This window comes from Nyctereutes procyonoides, unplaced genomic scaffold, assembly GCF_905146905.1.
Source record: "Nyctereutes procyonoides isolate TBG_1078 unplaced genomic scaffold, NYPRO_anot_genome, whole genome shotgun sequence".
In the NCBI taxonomy this organism is placed as follows: Eukaryota; Metazoa; Chordata; class Mammalia; order Carnivora; family Canidae; genus Nyctereutes; species Nyctereutes procyonoides.
Window position 1 is genome coordinate 6,515,285 of NW_026575031.1, and position 19,293 is coordinate 6,534,577.

The following is a 19,293-nucleotide window of genomic DNA, read 5'->3' on the forward strand; positions in this document are numbered from 1 at the left end:
CACATTGGGCACATTGCGGGGAGCCTGCTTCTCCCTCTGCCTATGTCTCTGTCTCTCTCTGTGTGTCTCTCATGAATAAATAAATCTTTATTTTTATTTTTTTTATTTTTTATTTTTTTATTTTTTAATGAAATCTTTTTTTATAAGCTTTCTTTTTTTGTGTTTTTTTTTTAATTTTTATTTATTTATGATAGTCACACAGAGAGAGAGAGAGAGGCAGAGACAGAGGCAGAGGGAGAAGCAGGCTCCATGCACCGGGAGCCCGACATGGGATTCGATCCTGGGTCTCCAGAATCGCGCCCCGGGCCAAAGGCAGGCGCCAAACCGCTGCGCCACCCAGGGATCCCTAATGAAATCTTTTTTAAAAAATAAAATAAATAAAGCTAAAAAGGTCCCTAGGTGGGGCCCTAATCTAATAGAACTTGTGGCCTTATAGGAAGAGGAAGAGACACCAGAGATAACTTTAATAATCCTTTCCCCACTTCCCTTGCACACAGAGAAAAGGTTATGAGGACATGGTGAGAAGGTGGACATCTGCAAGCTGGGAAGAGAGACCTCACCAAAAAATTAATTTTCCATCACCCTGATCTTGGACTTCTAACCTCCAGAACTGTGAGAAGATAAATTTCTGCTGTTTAAGCCACCCAACCTGTGGAATTTTTTATGGCAGCCCTAGTAGACTAGCATACATATTTTAAGAAAATGAAATGAGCTTAACTAATTTAACTGAAGAAGCTAGAGAAAGCAGTAACAAGGTCAAGAAAAGAAATAATAAAGAAACAAGATAGAATCAGCAAAGACATTCAAAACTGGCTCTTGAAAGTATAAAAGGATCTAATAAAATCTCTAAAAAGATCTACAAGTGGGATTTTAAAAAGAGAAAACACTAATCATAATCAAGATAACATGTTTTTGATGAAAGAACACACAGATCACTGGAACAGAAGAGGCAGTTCACAAACAGACCTACAAAAATATAGTCAACTGATCTTTAACAATAGAGCAAAGGCCAAAAAAAAAAAAAAAAAAAAGAGCAAAGGCAATTTGTGGAGGCTGAGAAAATTAAGGCCATTCCACTTTGAGTTCAGCGTTATCACAAGTGCAGCCATCCCAGGCCCCTGTGAAGGAAGAGCTGAACTTTACCTTACTTCAGTTACAGGAAGAAAACAGCTTGCAGCTTACCGTCCTAGAAAGCCCTATATTAGAATGAGAACAGAGCCCAAGCCAAGGGCTGGAAGCCCCTATTAGAATAAGAACAGAGCTCAACGCCCTTGAAAGCCCCATATCAAAATGTAAACAGAATTTGAGAAATTCCTCCAGCCCTTCTGAAGATCCCCTAGACAAGACTATAAAAACTAAGCTGAATCCCACCTCTGGGTCCAAGGCCCTGGTCCGCTGTGTCGGGTATACTTGAACCCAAGCTCGAGCTTGTAAATAAACCCTCGTGTGTTTGCATCGGTGTCAGCTCCTTGGTGGTTTCTCGGATTCGCAATCTTGGGCACAACACAATTCAATGGAGACAGGATGATCTCTTTAACATGGTGTTAGACTAACTGGATGTCCATATGCAAAAAAAAAAAAAAAAAAGGAAGGGAGGGGGAGGGGAGGGGAGGGGAGGGGAGGGGAGGGGAGGGAAGGGAAGGGAAGGGAAGGGAAGGGAAGGGAAGGGAAGGGAAGGGAAGGGAAGGGAAGGGGGAAAACAAACCTAGACAGAGAAACCTTACACTGTTCACAAATACTAATTCAACTAAACGTAAAATGCAAAACTATAAAACTTCTAAAAGGAAACATGGGGGCACCTGGGTGGCTCGGTCAGTTAAGCATCTGCCTTCAGCTCAGATCATGATCTCAGGGTCCTGGGATTGAGCCCCTTATGGGGCTCCCCACTCAGCAGGGAGTCTGCTGCTCCCTGCTTGTGCTCTCTCCAAACAAATAAATCTTAAAAAAAAAAAAGGGAAAAAGAAAAGAAAACCTAGGAAAAAAATCCATGTGATCTTGGGTTTGTTGATGAGTTTTCATATATAACACCAAAAGCATGATCCATGAAAGAACAAAATTGATATATTGAACTTTATTAAAATTAAAAATTTCTACTCTACAAAAAAATACTGTGAAGAGAAAAAGACAAACCATAGGCTACAAGGAAATATTTACAAAACACATATCTGATAGAGGATTTGTATCCAAAATATACAAAGCACTTAAAACTTAACAGTAAGAAAACAACAATCCATTTTTTTTAATAGGCAAAAGATCTGAACAGACAACTCACTAAAGAAAATATACAAATGAGCACCTGAAAAGATAGTCAACATCATTTGCCATTAGGGAAATGCAAACACAAAACAATGAGATACCACCATATACCTATTAGAATGGCTAAAATCCAGAAAACAATACCAATTGCTGCCAAGAATGCAAAGCAACAGGAACTCTCATTCTTTGCTGATGGGAACACAAAAACTGTAAGGCCAACCTAATAGGCAGTTTCTTACAAAGTGAAAACAGTCATACCATATGGTCTAGCAATCCTGCTCCTAGATATTCATCCAAGTAAACTGAAAATTTACACCCACAAAAAAACCTGCATACAATGTTTAGAGCAACTTTATTCATAATCACCAAAAACCAGGAGCACTCAAGATACCTCTCAATAGGTGAAGTTATAAACCAATTGTGGTACATCCACAGAATGAAATATTATTCAGTGACAAAAAGAAAGCAGCTTCAAGTCCCAAAAAGACATTGATGAATCTTAAAGGCATATTGCTAAGTGAAAGAATCCAATCTGTATGATTCCAATTATATAACATTCTGGAAAAGGCAGACTATAGAGACAGTGAGAAAAAAAAGAAAAAAAAGATCAGAAGTGTCTTTTTTTTTTTTTTTTTACTGTGTGGGGGGAGGAGGGAGAGTTGAATAGGAATTCACACGGGATTTTCACAGTGGAAAACTATTCTGTATGATACTGTAATGCTGGCTTCATGACACTATGCATTTTGGCAACCTATAGCTTCAAAACACAAAGAGTGAACCTTAATGCATGCAAGTTTTCAAAATATCATTTAGGATGTCAGAGGATCCCAGGATGGAATGCAGAATGTGACCATCTAACCATTTAACTGTATTACAAACGTCTGAAACAATCTCACTGAGGTGGGTAGAGGGAAAAAGTGTTTACCTTAAACTACCCATGGAAATGAGTGGAGTCTGGGGCAGCCTGGGTGGCTTAGCAGTTTAGCGCCACCTTCAGCCCAGGGCATGATCCTGGAGACCCAGGATCGAATCCCATGTCAGGCTTCCTCCATGCAGGCTGCTTCTCCCTCTGCCTGTGTCTCTGCCTCTCTGTGTCTCTCATGAATAAATAAATAAAATCTTTTTTTTTTTAAAAAAAAAAAAAGGAAATGAATGGAGTCTGCAAGACTAAAGGCAGTAGAGACTGCACCTGAGCACTGTACTCCAGTTGTCCCAGCTGTCTCCTATAGGGGCACAGGTTAACAATTTTGAGATCACCACTCATGGAGTGGAATTGAGCAAAAAGTGAATGGAGGGCCAATGGTGAGAGCCAGGTTTCTCACTGTTGGATGGAGAGTACAGATTAACAAGAGGAGGTGGTTAGAATGATTCAGGTGGTAATAGAATAAAATTTGAGACATCAGTATGAATCCATGTTTAGCTTAATATAGATACAGATGACTACACATAGAAATATTTATAGATGGCGTATATAACAGGTTAGTGTACCCGCAAATATTTCCCTCCTCGGAGGGCCTAGAATCAATGACTCCCCAGGAGCAACAAGCATATCTAGCATCCAGATCTTGGTTTCTAATATCATAATCAGAGGAACCAGGCTCCCTGAAGAGACTACTGATTCTAGGACTCAAATAGGAAATATACAAGCTGCGGGGTGGGGGTGGGGGGTTAAAAAGGAAATACACAAGATGAGTCTGGTGCATCCTGTAGTATCAGAAAGTAAGAAAGGGCTCAGCAACAACAAAACAAAACTTGCAATGTTGAAGGTACGTCAAAGGGATGGGTCCTCAAGTGTGTTGAGCATCCAACTCTTGATTTCAGCTCAGGTTATGATCTCAGGGTTGTCAGGTGAAGCTCTCTCTCCCTTTGCCCTCATTTCTCTTAAAAAAGAGAGAGAGAGAGAGATGGGAGTCAACTGAAAGAGCTCCCAATGATCAAAACTGGAAAAATTTGAGCAGCAAAATAAAGTGATATTAGATTACTATAATCCAATGTATAAAATAAATATCCACAAGTCTATATTAATATAAATATATGACTGAATAAATACATGGAAAAAACAGACAAATCTCCCAAGCAGAATAATGCAAAATAATTTATGTAAATACTCCACCTTCAAGGAGGTGAAGCATAACACCCCACATCCCAAGTATGGGCTGCACATAGTAACTTCCTTCCAAAGACAGGATGGAAAGGGGAAAATTTTTTTTAAATTTATTCATGAGAGACACAGAGAGAGAGAGAGAGAGGCAGAGACACAGGCAGAGGGAGAAGCAGGCTCCATGTAGGGAGCCCGACCGATGTGGGACTCGATCCTCGGTCTCCAGAATCACGCCGTGCCTGGGCCAAAGGCAGACGCGCAACCGCTGAGCCACCCAGACATCCTGAAAGGGGAAATTGAAGAACTTTACAGTGGAGAAATATGGCAAACACCTCTTCAGCCAGGTGATCAGAGTTGACATCAACAATAATATGTTGATAGTATGATGTGATGAAATAGAAATGGCACTTTAACTCTGCAGTCTTCCTCCCAAGAACATACAACCCTAGTCAAATCATAAGTAAAACATGGATAAATAGTAATTGCCGTAAATTCTACAAAATACTTAACAAGTACTCCTAACAACTGCCAAAGTCATCAAAAAAGGAAAGTCTGAGAAAGTGCACAGCCAAGAATAGCCTAGGGAGACATGAAGACTAACATACTAATGTAATGTGGTATCCTAGATGGCACCCTGGAACAGAAAAAAAAAAAGGGTAAAAACTAAAAGTCTGAATAAAGTGTGGGCTTTAGCTAATAATAATGGATCAATATTGGTTCATTAATTATAACAAATGTACCATACTATGCTAATAATAGGGGAATAGGTTGCAGGTATATGGAAAATCACTGTACTATTGTCCTAGTTTCTCTGTAAATCTAAAACACTGTGCTTTAAAAAAAAGTTGACTTAAAAAAAAAACTTTTAGATTAAAAAGAGAGAAGGAAAACATGAATGAAATTATAAATAAGAAATGTAGCATAATAAACAAAAAGGAAAATTATTCTTCTAAGATACTATATGAAAGTTTATTAGTAAAATGCTAAATCTTGGTGAAATGAATACTTTGAAATCTCACTGACATGAGTGTATTGCCAGAATTGACTCAGAAGACCAGAAAACTGAAATATAATAGTAAATATGAAAGAAGCTAAGAAAAGAGTCAGAGAATTGCCTCCAAGAAATTATTTGAACCAGATGGTTTTTCCAGTGAAATCTTTCAAGTTTTTAGGGAACAGATAATCCCCATTTGTATAAACTATTTCAAAGAATAGAAATAAGTGAATAGCCAGCCCCATTTTATGAAGTTAACATAGCCTAGCAAAGCATAAATACACACACTCCCAACCCCACCTATACCATCAACATCGTAACATACATGCCATAGGCACACACATCACACACACACACAAAGCAAATCTCACTTATAAATATAGATGCAAAAATTTTGAGTAAATTCAGCCATTCAAATCTGGTACTAAATCAAAAGAATAATTCTTCATATCTAAGAAATATTGACCCAAGAAAATTCATTTAGTATTTAAATATATTAATTTTAAAACATTAAAAAGTTTGTCAAGATAGAAAAACTTTATGATAGTTTAAATAGATAATGAGGGCAGCCCCAGTGGTGTAGTGGTTTAGCACCGCCTTCAGCTTGGGGCGTGATCCTGGACACCTGGGATCAAGTCCCACATCGGACTCCCTGCATGGAGCCTGCTTCTCCCTCTGTCTGTGTCTCTGCCTCTCTCTCTTCCTCTGTGTCTCTCATGAATAAATAAATAAAATATTAAATAAATAAATAAATAAATAAATAAATAAATAACGAAATGCATTCATAAATTTCAACACTAAATCTTTATGAAGTTCTCAGAATAGGAATAATTATTGAAAAGGACACAAAAATTAACATTATTTCCAGGTGATCATAAACTAACAAGACTCCAAGTAAACATCTAAAGGTAATTAGAATCAACAAGACAATATAATGATAACCGAAGGCCAGAAGAGATCAATGTTCCAACTCAAGCAGTCAGGCAGAGGCCAAATCCTCCCTTCTTCCATCTTCTGGCTCTATTCAGACCTTCAACAGATCAGATGATGCCCACCCACGCTGGGGAGAGTAATGGACTCCATACAATCCATCAATTCAAATGCTAGTCTCTCATGGAAACACCCTCAAAGACACATCCAGAAATAATGCTTACCCAGACATCTAGGCATCCCATGATCCAGTCAAGTTGATGCATAAAATTAACCATCACAAAGTCTGGATGGATGATGAAACCATCAGCCCAGGTTGAGAAAACACGCAGAAAGAGAAATAAATTTCAACAATGAAAAGTAAAAGAGAGGAGAACAGAGAAAAAAGGAGAGCCAGCAGGGAATAATGACACCCATAAAAATGTTACCAGTCTATGATCAGACAACTGTGCCAGATGCTACAGAGAGATCAGGCAGGATAAAAGTTGGAAGTATGTCGCTAGCTTTAGAATCTAAAAGGACTACTGATGAAGTAGTTTCTGCAGTGTGAAAGGAGAAAACCCAGACCACTGACAAGTTGAGAAGTAAATGGAAGTTGACCAGGTAGCCACAGTAGGTGTGGAATATCCTCTCAAGAAGTCTGACCTTTAAGAAGAGGGCAAGTGTGGGATGCCTGGGTGGCTCTGCAGTTGAGCATCTGCCTTCAGCTCAGGTCATGATCCTGGGGTTCTGGGAACGAGTCCCATATCAGGCTCCCCGCAGGAGCCTGCTTCTCCCTCTGCCTATGTCTCTGCCTCTCTCTCTCTCTGTGTGTCTCTCACAAATAAATAAAATCTGAAAGAGAGAGAGAGAGAGAGAGAGAGAAAGGGAATGGTACCTGTTTGGATGGCTGGTTTGATGGCTCTCTCTGTTTTAGGGCCAGAAGATTCAAAGACAGCAAACTGAAGGGAAGGAAGAAGACAGAAGATAACAAGTAGGCACAGAATGATGGATGAGGTCAGGAGCCAGGGGCAGAGTGAAAGGGATGGATGTGCTCTAGGTAAGGCACAGAATGATGGATGGATCAGGATCCAGGGGCAGAGTGAAAGGGATGGGTTGTCATTGACCTTGGCCTTGGAGAGCAGCACCTTCCCTTAACCTAAGGTAAGAAGGATGGGGGATGGAAGAGAACAGAGTACAACTTAGAACAAGAAGGAAAGAATATGGGAAAGGATTCCCATCAAATTAGTTGTTTTCTCTGGCCAGTAAGCAGGCTGGAGTGAAGGACTTGTAGAAGACAGTAGAAGGTTAAACACACAGTAAGCATTTGGAACAGCCACAGTGGAGAATGCAAAAGACACTGCTGGCAATACTAGGACATAACAGAAGTTAAAAAACAAAAATCCTTAGCCTTACTGATAATTATAATTAAGTGATTTTCTTCCTCAATTCTCTGCAAACCAGGACTGCAAAAGACTACCATATTTTATTGAACATCCAATCTTAACAACATTCATGAGCAGAAGTAGCACTGACCTGAATTTCACCAAGCACTTCCAAAGAAGTATTTCAGATCGTTAAGATGTCACTGTGCTGTGTCATATGCACTAATAAATTTAGAGCCAGAAACACAGAAGTCAATATAACAAAGGAAAAAGGAATAACCTCCATCAAAAACAATGATGATGGGCAGCCCGGGTGGCTCAGCTGTTTAGTGCCTGCCTTTGGCCCAGGACGTGATCCTGGAGACCTGGGATGGAGTCCCACATCGGGCTCCCTGCATGGAGCCTGTTTCTCCCTCTCTCTCTCTCTCTGTCTCTCATGAATAAATAATAAAATCTTAAAAAAAAAAAACAAAACAAATACAATGATGATGAACAATTCTATCATTACATGTGTCTGCCTCTGAGAGTCCAGAATTCTGTCTTTATCGACCAGAGAAATGCTACCAACTAAGGTGAAATTTCTGGTATGGTAAGGAGTTTGGATTTTCATCAGATTTCTCTACCAAAACTTAAAAGTGGCCCCTCGAAAGTGGGGTGGAAAGACTTTTAAAATATTCCTAAGGTCTCTAACAAGCAATATTGTTTACTTCAGCATCTCAATTTTTAAACTTGAGGTTATTAACTCTGGATTATAAAGTCAAAATGTGGTTAAAAAAATCAATTTAATGTGGTTTTTAATCTTTCTTGGTGTCAAGGCCCCACGTTTATAGCTATCAATAATACGAAATGTATCACTCAACAACCAGTATCTTCTCATTTGGCTTGCTGCTGCTTCTTTGTGATATTAGAGGGGCTAGGATGTATTTTGTGTTTTGGGAGCTGGTTGGAAATTGCCATTGTGCCACCAGCCCAAAGTCCCTCAAATTACTCTTCAATAAGAGGTTAAGCAAATGACTGAGGGACATAAAGAAGAATATTCATCCTAAGAATTTCTCACTTTTTTTTTTAAGGAAAAGAGGGAGGGGGGATATTTGGGTATATTTGTAGATAAGTGTTTAAAGTTCGAGTCTAAAAAAAATTTTTTTTAATCCAAATGAAGTTCAAGTCTAAGGAAGTCCAGCTCTAAATTCTTCCGCTCTTTTAAAGTGCATATTTTAACTAGATGCTGCCACCTACTGGACAATTTACAAGGGCTTTGTGCTCTCCTGGTAACAAAGAAAAAGTTACCATGGAGCAGAATGGGGCAAAAGATTTCTGTTTTCATCAGCATTATTAGAAACGCTTTACTTTAAAACTTGTGGCTATAAGTAGGTTTGATCAAAATAATTGTTTGTTTCAACTTTATACTTTTAATTAAGAGGGGTAGCCAAAGTTCAGTGAATACCATGGGAAACAATCTCAAAATGGAACAAATGCAAGTAGTTTCACACCATCTTACAATATGCAACTATGTTGTAATAGTAACATAGACTATTATGTTTAATAGTCTTTAAAATCACTGATGTGTGGTCAAATTGAGCTCTTACATTTCTATTCATTTCTTTTATACATACTGTGAAAATTTTCTGCTAATAATACCTTTCTTACACTACAGATTCCAAAAGTTTCCTCTTTTGGAATGAAGTAATGACTATTTTATGTAAAATGTAAAGAAAAAATGTGTAATTAGTCTAATAAAGTAGGCCAAAGTAAATACCTCCTTTGGTTTTTAAGATATTTAGAAATCAGGTATGTGTAACTGTTAAAAATATGCCTAGGATATAAAAAACCAGCAAGAAATTTCATTAAGGAATTTGCCTTCCACAAAAAATCCAGTCACCGGGACGCCTTGGGTGGCTCAGCGGTTAGGCATCTGCCTTTGGCTCAGGGCATGATCCTGGGGTCCTGGAATGGAGTCCCGCATTGGGCTTCCTGCATGGAGCCTGCTTCTCCCTCTGCCTGTGTCTCTGCCTCTCTCTCTCTCTCTCTTTCTGTCTCTCATGAATAAATAAATAAAATCTTAAAAAAAAAAAAAAAAGACCAGTCACCAAAAACCAAAAAGAATCTACTTAAATCTGAAGAACCAGGAACAAATGTAGTAACATCATCTTTTCACTGGGACACACTGGTCCAGCATGAGGTACAGACAGTAGCAAAAGTGAAAGTAATAGACATTTGGTTCACCTACCAGTATCTTTTATTCCCATTCCTTTTACACTGACCCTACTTTTGCACCCTATCTGCTCTGAGCACAATAAATGCTTCCAGTACATAATAATTGACTAAGAATTCAAAATCTAAAAATTGAAACTCTAACATGATAATGTTTAAGCCAGTGATTCTCCATGAGCACAGGTTTCCAGTCCTGAGAAACACCAGCTTTCAGTTCATGAAGTCCAACTACTTTCCATGCTAGAACATTAGTACTGATCTAACATTACTGCCAATGTCTGTAGGGCTTATGGTAGTCACGTGACTCCAAAGACACAACAGGGAGCTCTACAGGTTTAAGCCAAATATACACGGCATGAGCTTTAAAAGTGAAATGTATTTGATAGTTCTGGCTTGATCATGAAGAAAAGGCAACTGAAAACAAAGATTTTGCCCTGTAGAGTCAAAAGTCAGCATTTAGCTCCAGCTTCCTTAAATACAGATGCTGAGCTACTGTAATATCCAGAATTATATTCCTGACATTGTCCATATTCTTTATTTGGAACAACATATGCAGTGTTGGGTCTATGAAGGTACAGAATTACTGATAGAAATGAAAGAAAATATAAGAAATCAAGATAGATTATCTTCATACAACAGCCTTCAGACATTTAAATTAATAAAATAGCATCTATAAGCTCTAAGTTTAGAGGTGCTTTGCAAGTCTTTTTTCTTAAGTAGCATACTCACCGTTAAACATGAACTCTCAAAGAGAAAAACAGGCTTGAGAAAAACACGTTATTGAAAAAAACTTTTAAGATTTTACCTATCTAGAGAGAGAGAGAGAGAGAGAGAGAGGCAGAGACACAGGCAGAGGGAGAGGCAGGCTCCATGCAGGGAGCCTGACATGGGACTCGATCCTAGGACTCGATCCCAGGACTCCAGGATCACACCCTGAGCTGAAGGCAGACACCCAACTGCTGAGCCACCCAGGCATCCTGCAAAAAACTTTTTGAAGAAGACAATATACCTGCCCTAATAAAGTGTATTACAAAGTTATAATAATTTTTTAAAAGTGCAATACTGATATCAGCACAGACAGAAATATTAATGAAAGAGGACAGAAAATTTGGAAAAAGACCCAATTAGTGGATGATAAAGTTAGCATTTCAAATAAGTGAGGAAATGATAGATTATACAATAAAAGATACTGAGATAACTAGTATTAAAATCTAAGACAAATGGAGACTGGGGCACCTGGGTGGTTTAGTCGGTTAAGTGACCAACTTTTGATATTGGCTCAAGTCATGACCTCAGGGTCGTGAGATGGAGCCCTGGGTCAGGCTCCACACTCAGTGGAGAGTCTGCTTGAGATTCTCTTTCTCTATCCTGCCTTCCCCTACTCATGTTGTCTCTCTCTCTAAAATTTAAAAAAAAAAAAAAAAGTTGCCTGGATAGCTCAGTGGGTTAAGCATCTGCCTTCAGCTCAGGTTATGATCCAAGGGTCCTGGGATCGAGTCCTGCATCAGGCTTCCTTGCTCAGCAGGGAATCTGCTTCTCTCTCTGCCCTTCCTCCCTGCTCATGATCTCTCTCTCTCTCAAATAAATAAAATATTTTTAAAAATGTTTTTAATTAAACTAAAAATCATGTGAGCAGACAAAACCAGTTCAGTCATACAAACAAAACTCAATTTAGCTTCTTTTGCAAGGCTAACTTGACCTGGGTCATCTCTTGCTTATGCCTCTTGAAATCATAAGCAAAACTTCAGTGTTTTCCAAAATTGATATGAAGTAACTGTTCTACTTTATAACAAAATACCCCTGAGCCTCATTCCATGTTTCAGTTTTAGCGTTCCCAGTTTGCAAGCTGCCTTTTTGATGTGTGCACAATAAACTTTTACTAATTACTACTTTGGTGATTCATTGGTTTTATTTCTGTTATTTGTGATCTCTTGATGCTAGCTGACAAACTGCGGGGAAGAAAACAAATCAATTCTCTATTGCATATATCACAAGAAAATGAGTTCCAAGTAGATTAATATTTTAATTTTTTTCATAAAATAATAACTATACTAAAGGAAGACATGGGTACATTTTTATATCATCTTATATTGAAAAAGATCTTTTTCAGCAGAGCAGCAATCAATGAAAAAAGTAAAGAAATAACTGATTTAGCTAAATAAAAAATATTAAGTTTGGGAGAGCAAGAAATACCACAAAACTAAATATAAGTTAGGAAAAAATGTTTTTAGTATTTGATAATAAAGAATTAGTACCCTTAATATGTAAAGTAGTCCCTCAAACCAATAAAAAGGAGCACCTCATTTTTTAAAAGAACAAATTATTCACAAAATGGCTAAAAGAACAAATATTCAACCTCCTTAATTATCACAGTTACAAGTTATGAATCCATTTTAAATAAGTGAAGCTAGGGACGCCTGGGTGGCTCAGCAGTTAAGCATCTGCCTCTGGCTCAGGGCATGATCTCGGAGTCCCAGGATCGAGTCCCAGGATCGAGTCCCACATCAGGCTCCCTGCAGGGAGCCTGCTTCTCCCTCTGCCTGTGTCTCTGCCTCTCTCTGTCTCTGTGTCTCTCATGAATAAATAAATAAAATATTTAAAAATAAATATATATATGTGAAGTTATAAAACAATTATTAAATCCACTGATATCGTGGGTATAGGAAAACAATTCTCAAATAAAATACTTGAGGGGGTTCTAAATCGGTATAACCTTTTCAAAAGTCAATATAGATAAAATTCTTTAAAATGTCAAGCCCTTTGACGGAGTGATTTCTCTTCAAAGGTATACTCATTTCCTGTATCTAGTGTCACAAACCAACACAAACTTGGTCACTGAAAACAACAAAAATTTATTCTCTCACAGTTCTAGAAGTCATTAGTCTAAAATCAAGGTTTCAAGTAGGGCCATACTCCCTCTGGGGGCTCTCAATGAAATTTCATTCCTTGCCTCCTCCAATTTCTGATGGCTGCCAGCATTCCTTGGCTCAAGGCCACATCATTCCAATCTCTGCCTCCTTCTTCACATGGCCTTCTCTTCTGTGTGCCTCTTCTCCCTCTGCCTCTCTTTTATGGGCATACATATGATGGCATTTAGAGCCTTCCTCCATATTCCAGAATTATCTCATTTTAAAACCCTTAACTTACATATGCAAAGACCCTTTTTCCAAATAAGGTAAAATTGACAGTTTCTAGGGATTTGATGTGCACATCTCTTGGGAGGCCATTTTTTCAACCGGTTTTCAACCTAATTTTTCATTTACCAAAGAAGTTCACAATAGAATAATTAACCCAAGGATGTTACTACAGCATTATGTACAATTGGAAAAAAAACGAAAAACAAAGAAAATAACCTAAATAGTTAACAGCAGAATATTAGTTAAATAAATTATGGTACATCTATGTAAGGAATCATTAAAAATAATGCTGACAGAGCATAAGGAATATAGTCAATGATACTCTAATAGTGATATATCAGGACAGATGGTAGCTGTACTTGTGAAGAGAGCATAACGTATAAACTTGTTGAATGACTGTCATACACCTGAAACTAATGTAGCCTTGTGTGTCAACTATACTCACATTTTTTCAAATTTTTTAAAATGCTGATGTAAACTGTACCAGTTATCTATTGCTACATGCAAAAGTCACCTAAAATGTAGTGCCATGCAGTAATAATTACTGCAGGCAAGATCTACCAATGGATGCTAACAGTAGTGGACAAAAGTTTGAGGAGAAACAAGATATTTACATAACCTTAAAGTATCTTGCCCGAGACATGTATAAATTATAAAAGGAAAATTAGTAACTTTCCAATAGAGAAACCTGGCAGACACCAACTTAACCAAGTTTTCAAGGTTACCATTGGCAGTAATATGAGGCGTTAACTCATGACACCGGGCACATGACTGAGTGAGAGCCCATAACTGCTGGAGTATTCTTGCCAAAATGCATCAAGGGAAAGCTTCACACAAACATAAATTAAATGATATTTTACAAAATGGCTGACCAGTACTTTCCAAATGTGTCGAGATCATAAAAAACAGGGAAAGACTGAGAAATTATAACAAATTAGAAGAGACTAGGAAAATATGATAACCAAGGGTAAAATGGGATCCTGGGTTGGATACTAGAAAAGAAAAAAGGACATTAGCGGGAAAACTGGTGAGATTTTAAGAAGGCCCTAAATTAATTTAAATTTAATTAACAGTATTATACCAACATTAACTTCTTAGTGTTGATCATTGCAAAGTCCACCATTAAACAACACGGAAGTTAGGGATGCTGCCTCCCCATGTAGTCGAACATCTGGGTGTAACTTTTTTGATTCCCCAAAAACTTTACTAATGGTCTGTTAACTACAAGCCTTACCAAGAATGTAAACAGTTGATAAACATATATTTTGTATTAAGTATTATATACTTAAATTTAAGTATTGTATTCTTAAATAGAGTACGCTGGAGAAAAACGTTGTTAAGAAAATCATAAGGGGGTGCCTGGATGGCTCAGGCAGTTAAGTTTCTGACTCTTGGTTTTGGCTCAGGTCATGACCTCAGGGTTGTGAGATCAAGCCCTGCATCAGGTTCCATGCTCAGCACAGAGTGTGCTTCTGATTCTCTCTCCCTCTCCCTCCCTCTAGTGGCTCTCTCTCTCAAATAAGTAATAAATAAATCTTTAAAAAAAAAAAAGAAAGAAAAGCATAAAGAAGAGACAGTGCATTATAGCATTGTAGGGTAAAAAAATCCGCGTGTAAGTGGGCCCATGAAGTTCAAATCCATGTCATTCAATGACCAACCATGCTATGGTTATACAAATTGCTAACATTAGGGGAAACTGAATAATGTCCAAGGTTGCCCCTTCATTCACATGTCGGCATGTTAGTTTCCAAGGGCTGCTGTCACCAATAACTATGGAATAGGTGGCTAAAAACATGTCTGGAAGTTAGACACCTGAAATCAAGATGTCAACAAGGCCATGCTCCTCTGAAGTCTCTAGGGAAGAATCCTTCCGTGCCTCTCCCTAGCTTCTGGTGGCTCCCAGCGATCCTTGGCATCCCTTGGCTTGTAACTGCATCGTCTCATCATTGCCTCTACCTTCACGTGACCTTCTTCCCTGTGTCATTGTGTCTCTGTGTCTCTCTGTGTCTTCTCCTCTTCTCCTCTCATAAGAAGACCAAACATTAGATTTAGGGCCCACCTAATCTACTGTGGCCTCATCTTAATTAACCACATCTGCAAAGATGTGATTTCTGAATAAGGCCACTTTCTGAGGCTCCAGGTAGACATGAATTCTGGTGGGACACTACTGAACTCACTACAGGTGGGAATCGGCCAGCATCACCCCCTCTGTGCAGCCCCTCCATATGGCTAGTTTGGACTTGCTCCTGGCAGGGCAGCCTCAGGGTAGTCTGACCCCTTCCAGGATGACTCACTTTCCTCCAAGGGAGCCTTCTAAGAAGAGAAGCAGAAACTGCCAGTCTATTTTAATGGCTAAGGCTGGAAATGGCATAGGATTGCTTCTGCTGCATTCTATCGGTCAAAGTAGTCCCAGCCCAGCCCAGACTGAAAATACAGGAAGAAACTAACCCTGTCCCTCAGTGAGGACTGGAATGAACATACATAGAAGGAGGGAACAGATGGAATCAGTTCCAAACATCTTGGAAACAAACCACCACACAGCGCTGCTCTTGCTGACAGCTAAAGGTACTTATGACATACAAATTAATAGAAAACAGATTACAAAACACCATATATATAATTTGATCTCTATTTTTTAAATATATATGGATATTTACATAAAACAGTCTCAAAAGATAAAGAGAAAACAAAAATAACAATAATGATTATCTCTACAAGAGTTGAGGTGATTTTTTTCTTCCTGTTTACCAATATTTTCTAATACAGATTACACATGTGTTATTTCAATAATAGAAGTATACAGTAAATGATTTATGATTTTAACAGGCAAATAGTTTTTTGTGTTTTAATTAGGTTATATGAATTGTAAATTTGTAAATCTATCAAGGAAAAACTCAGAAAGACTCTTAAAAAAAAAAGTCCTTCGTCATAGAAAGGGCAACCCAGATAGGCACCCACCTTCTTGGGGAGAAACATTTCATGCATTCCAAACCCAAATCCTTCAGGCCCTAGCAGCTTCTGAGCTCTCAATGCTGGGTCTAGGAAGAAAGAAACCTAAAGGAATTTTGCTCATATCAAAGCTTGTGCTAAACAGCTGCAGGAATCTGAGTAGAACCCTGAGACGTTCACTTTCCAAAAGACAGATGGCTCCCAGGATTCTCAAGGAAATCAGAGGCCCTTGCTCAGAGGTGGTCTTACCCCTGAGCAGTACTGATAACCACTTATGCGATGGAGGTTAAAGGATTTCCAAAGTGTCCTGCCAAAACATATCAAACTGCTTCCCAACCCCTAAAATTTTCACCACTATGTAAGTAAGTTAAAGATTACATGATTCCATAATACTTCTGCAGATGAAGAAGGAGGAAGAGAAGATAAAGGAGGAGGACGAGGAGGAGGAGGAGGAAAAGAAGAATCATAAAGATATGTAAACACAAGGTTGGAAAGTAGAAACATGCACAGTTAATTGGCTGGTGTCAAAAGCAAGACTAAAAGAGAACAGGAAATAGGACAAATCAGTAATGGGTTTTTATTAAAGGGGTTGCAGAAGCCTGAGAGGGACACTCATGGGAGGATTCTAGGGAGTTAGGAAACTGTCTGCATAGACTGGGTGTCTAGAGGCAACTAAGAGGCATAAAAAGTAAAGAAAGACAAAGACACACTTTGTCTCTCTCCCAAGTTTTCAATGCCCTGTCCTCCACATTCCTTGAGCAGATACAAACCCTAGAAGCCTCTGAAATATACACTCAGGACACTTCCATATAATCCGATCTAATGTGATCATTTCCCCTAAAGTACTTTAGGCTCCAAGAAAAAGAAAAAATAGCTGAACTGGGAATTTTACTTTAATCCAAATAATCTATGACTCTGAGATAAAAAACAAAGACAAATTTAACTCACTGGCAGTTCCTTCTGATGCAGGAGTCAAAGCTAGAAACTTTTTGGTATTTTCCATCTCCTCGTTACTTTGCAATGCTTCACTATTTTTTGCAGACTAATAAAAGAGAAACAAGTTTAAACATGGGGAAAAAAGACAACTATACTCATCGATATGTTTTAAAATTCCAACATGGATTCCAAATTGTGTACACACAAGCAAGAAGGTCATTTTTTATTACTTTAATTAGGAAATCTATTAGTATTCCTGTTCCCACAAAATCCTAGGAATAAGTGTTCCCAAATAGAGTTGGAATGTACATCTATTAAAACATAATAATTATCTTGCTTAAATCTTCTTTAGCTTCTGTTTAATATTTCTGTAACTAGTGAGTAACCTAGAGGTACACTACCAATTACAGTTTCAGACATTTCAAGATTGATAATGTATTTCATTATGGGTCCAGTTACAATTCCTGTTTCCAAACAAGTAAAAATTTGCTTTGAGATGCAGTAAGAGTAAATGATAGACTTTTTCTGCTAAGATTTACACAAATAATTTCTCTAGTTTAAAGCACTGCATTTTGTATGGTGCTTTCTTTCTACCCTGTGATCTTCCTGGGAATCTTGCAAAAATGTATTCTCATTACTTCATTATTAATTCATATTATTGTCTAGGAAGTTTCCTGGAAGTCAATCAGCTGATCAAGCAGGACTTTATCGAAAACAATCAATCTGTTATTGCAATATTCCTTACTTTAAAAGTGCTCTCCTTTAAGGGGCAAAGTTCATATATGAGAAAGGCTATACATCAAGTCAGTGCAAACATCTGGTCAACTTCCACCTCTCAATACTACAGAGAATAAAAGGTCTGAGAAGGCCAAGGAAAGTTAACGGAGCATCAGAAATGTATTAAGATAGATGCAAATACAGCATGGTCACAGACCATAAGCACTTAGCAGTTTCTAAGAGTTCCTGACCAGCATATGAAACAGTGAACTCCTCACTACTTGGTCACAGAAGTTAACTCAAACAATAATGGTAACCAGGGGTTAAATGTTTGTATATTTATGTATTTATCTCCAAACTGTAAGCTTGCTGAAGAGAAAGCAGACATATATACTCAATATACACAGGTGCCACATTACTTTCTATTCCAAAGATAGAGGAACTCCAGCCTGACACTGGGAATAGAGATCTACTGCACTGTGGAAAACGAACATGCCAAAGCAGTGCCTAAAACCTGGAATGCTGCAAGGTTACCTTGTCCAGTTCCAGAAAACTATCTACCTCCAGAAAACTGTCCTTATATGGGCATATACACACCACTGTCCTACTTCCTCCACAAAATAAATCAGTAAGGGCAGACCATGCTGATATGACCACGGTCCACACATTTCTTATTCATCTTGGAGGAAACTGTTTCTTCCATTTTAGCATATGGTTGGACAATTCTTACCTTAAGTTCTTCCCACAGCTTTATTCTCATGTCTAGACCTTGCTTCTTAATTTCTTTTTCTCTATATTGTCTCTTCACCAATATCTTATCAAGCCTCTTCATCTTCTGAATAGCATCTTGAAGTTGAGAATCTAATTCTTTTAATTCAGGTTCATCTATATTGTTTGAAAGTAGGAATGAGCTTAAAGTTTAGTACAACCATAAAGTTTTGTTTTGTGTTTACTATTTGTTCTTTCATTCAACACATGTTTACAGCTCATGAGAATAAGTAACACTAGTGTCATGTATCTTGATTTACAAAGTGCTTTCACATATATTTTTTCCTATAATTATTGAACAACCCCATGAAATAGACATTTATCTCTGTTTTATGGTTGAAATAACTGGGTCTTTTCTTTTTTCCCTTTTTAAATTTTTTTTATTTGAGCATAATTGACACACAATGTTACATTAGTTTCAGGTGTACAACATAGTGATTCAAAACTCTATAACATGCTATGCTCACTACAAGTATAGCTACTATCCGTCACCATACAATGCTATTACAATACTGTTGACTAGAAAAAAAAAACCATTAACTGAATTCCCTATTTTATTCTCATGATTTACTAATTGCATAGCTGGAAGCCTGTAATCTCTCACCCCTCTTCACTCATTTTGCCCATCCCCACTAATCCCTTTCTTTCTGAAAACTATCACTTTGTTCTCTGAATGTATAGGTCTGCTTCTGCTTTTTTTTATTTATTCATTTTTGTTTTTTAGATTCCACATATAAGTGAAATCATATGGTATTTGTCTTTCTCAGTCTGACTTATTTTAATTAGCATAATACCCTCTAGGTCCGTCCACATTGTCACAAATGACAAGATCTCATCTTTTTATGGCTGCCTAATAATCCATTGTGTGTGTGTGTGTGTGTGTGTGTGTGTGTGTGAATATATACCACATGGACACTTGAACTGCTTCCA

At 38.0% G+C, this 19,293-nt stretch overlaps 1 protein-coding gene across 1 annotated transcript in view; it reads right to left on the minus strand.

The window, feature by feature from the left end:
• The window catches only part of FSIP1 (fibrous sheath interacting protein 1), a 189,055-nt gene that overhangs the window by 158,282 nt on the left and 11,480 nt on the right, over positions 1–19,293 (minus strand). The window contains exons 3-4 of the mRNA XM_055316794.1: positions 18,326–18,480; positions 16,891–16,984 (exon numbers count right to left, since the gene is read on the minus strand). Coding sequence (XP_055172769.1) covers positions 16,891–16,984; positions 18,326–18,480 — 249 coding nt within the window. The remainder of the gene's footprint in view (positions 1–16,890; positions 16,985–18,325; positions 18,481–19,293) is intronic.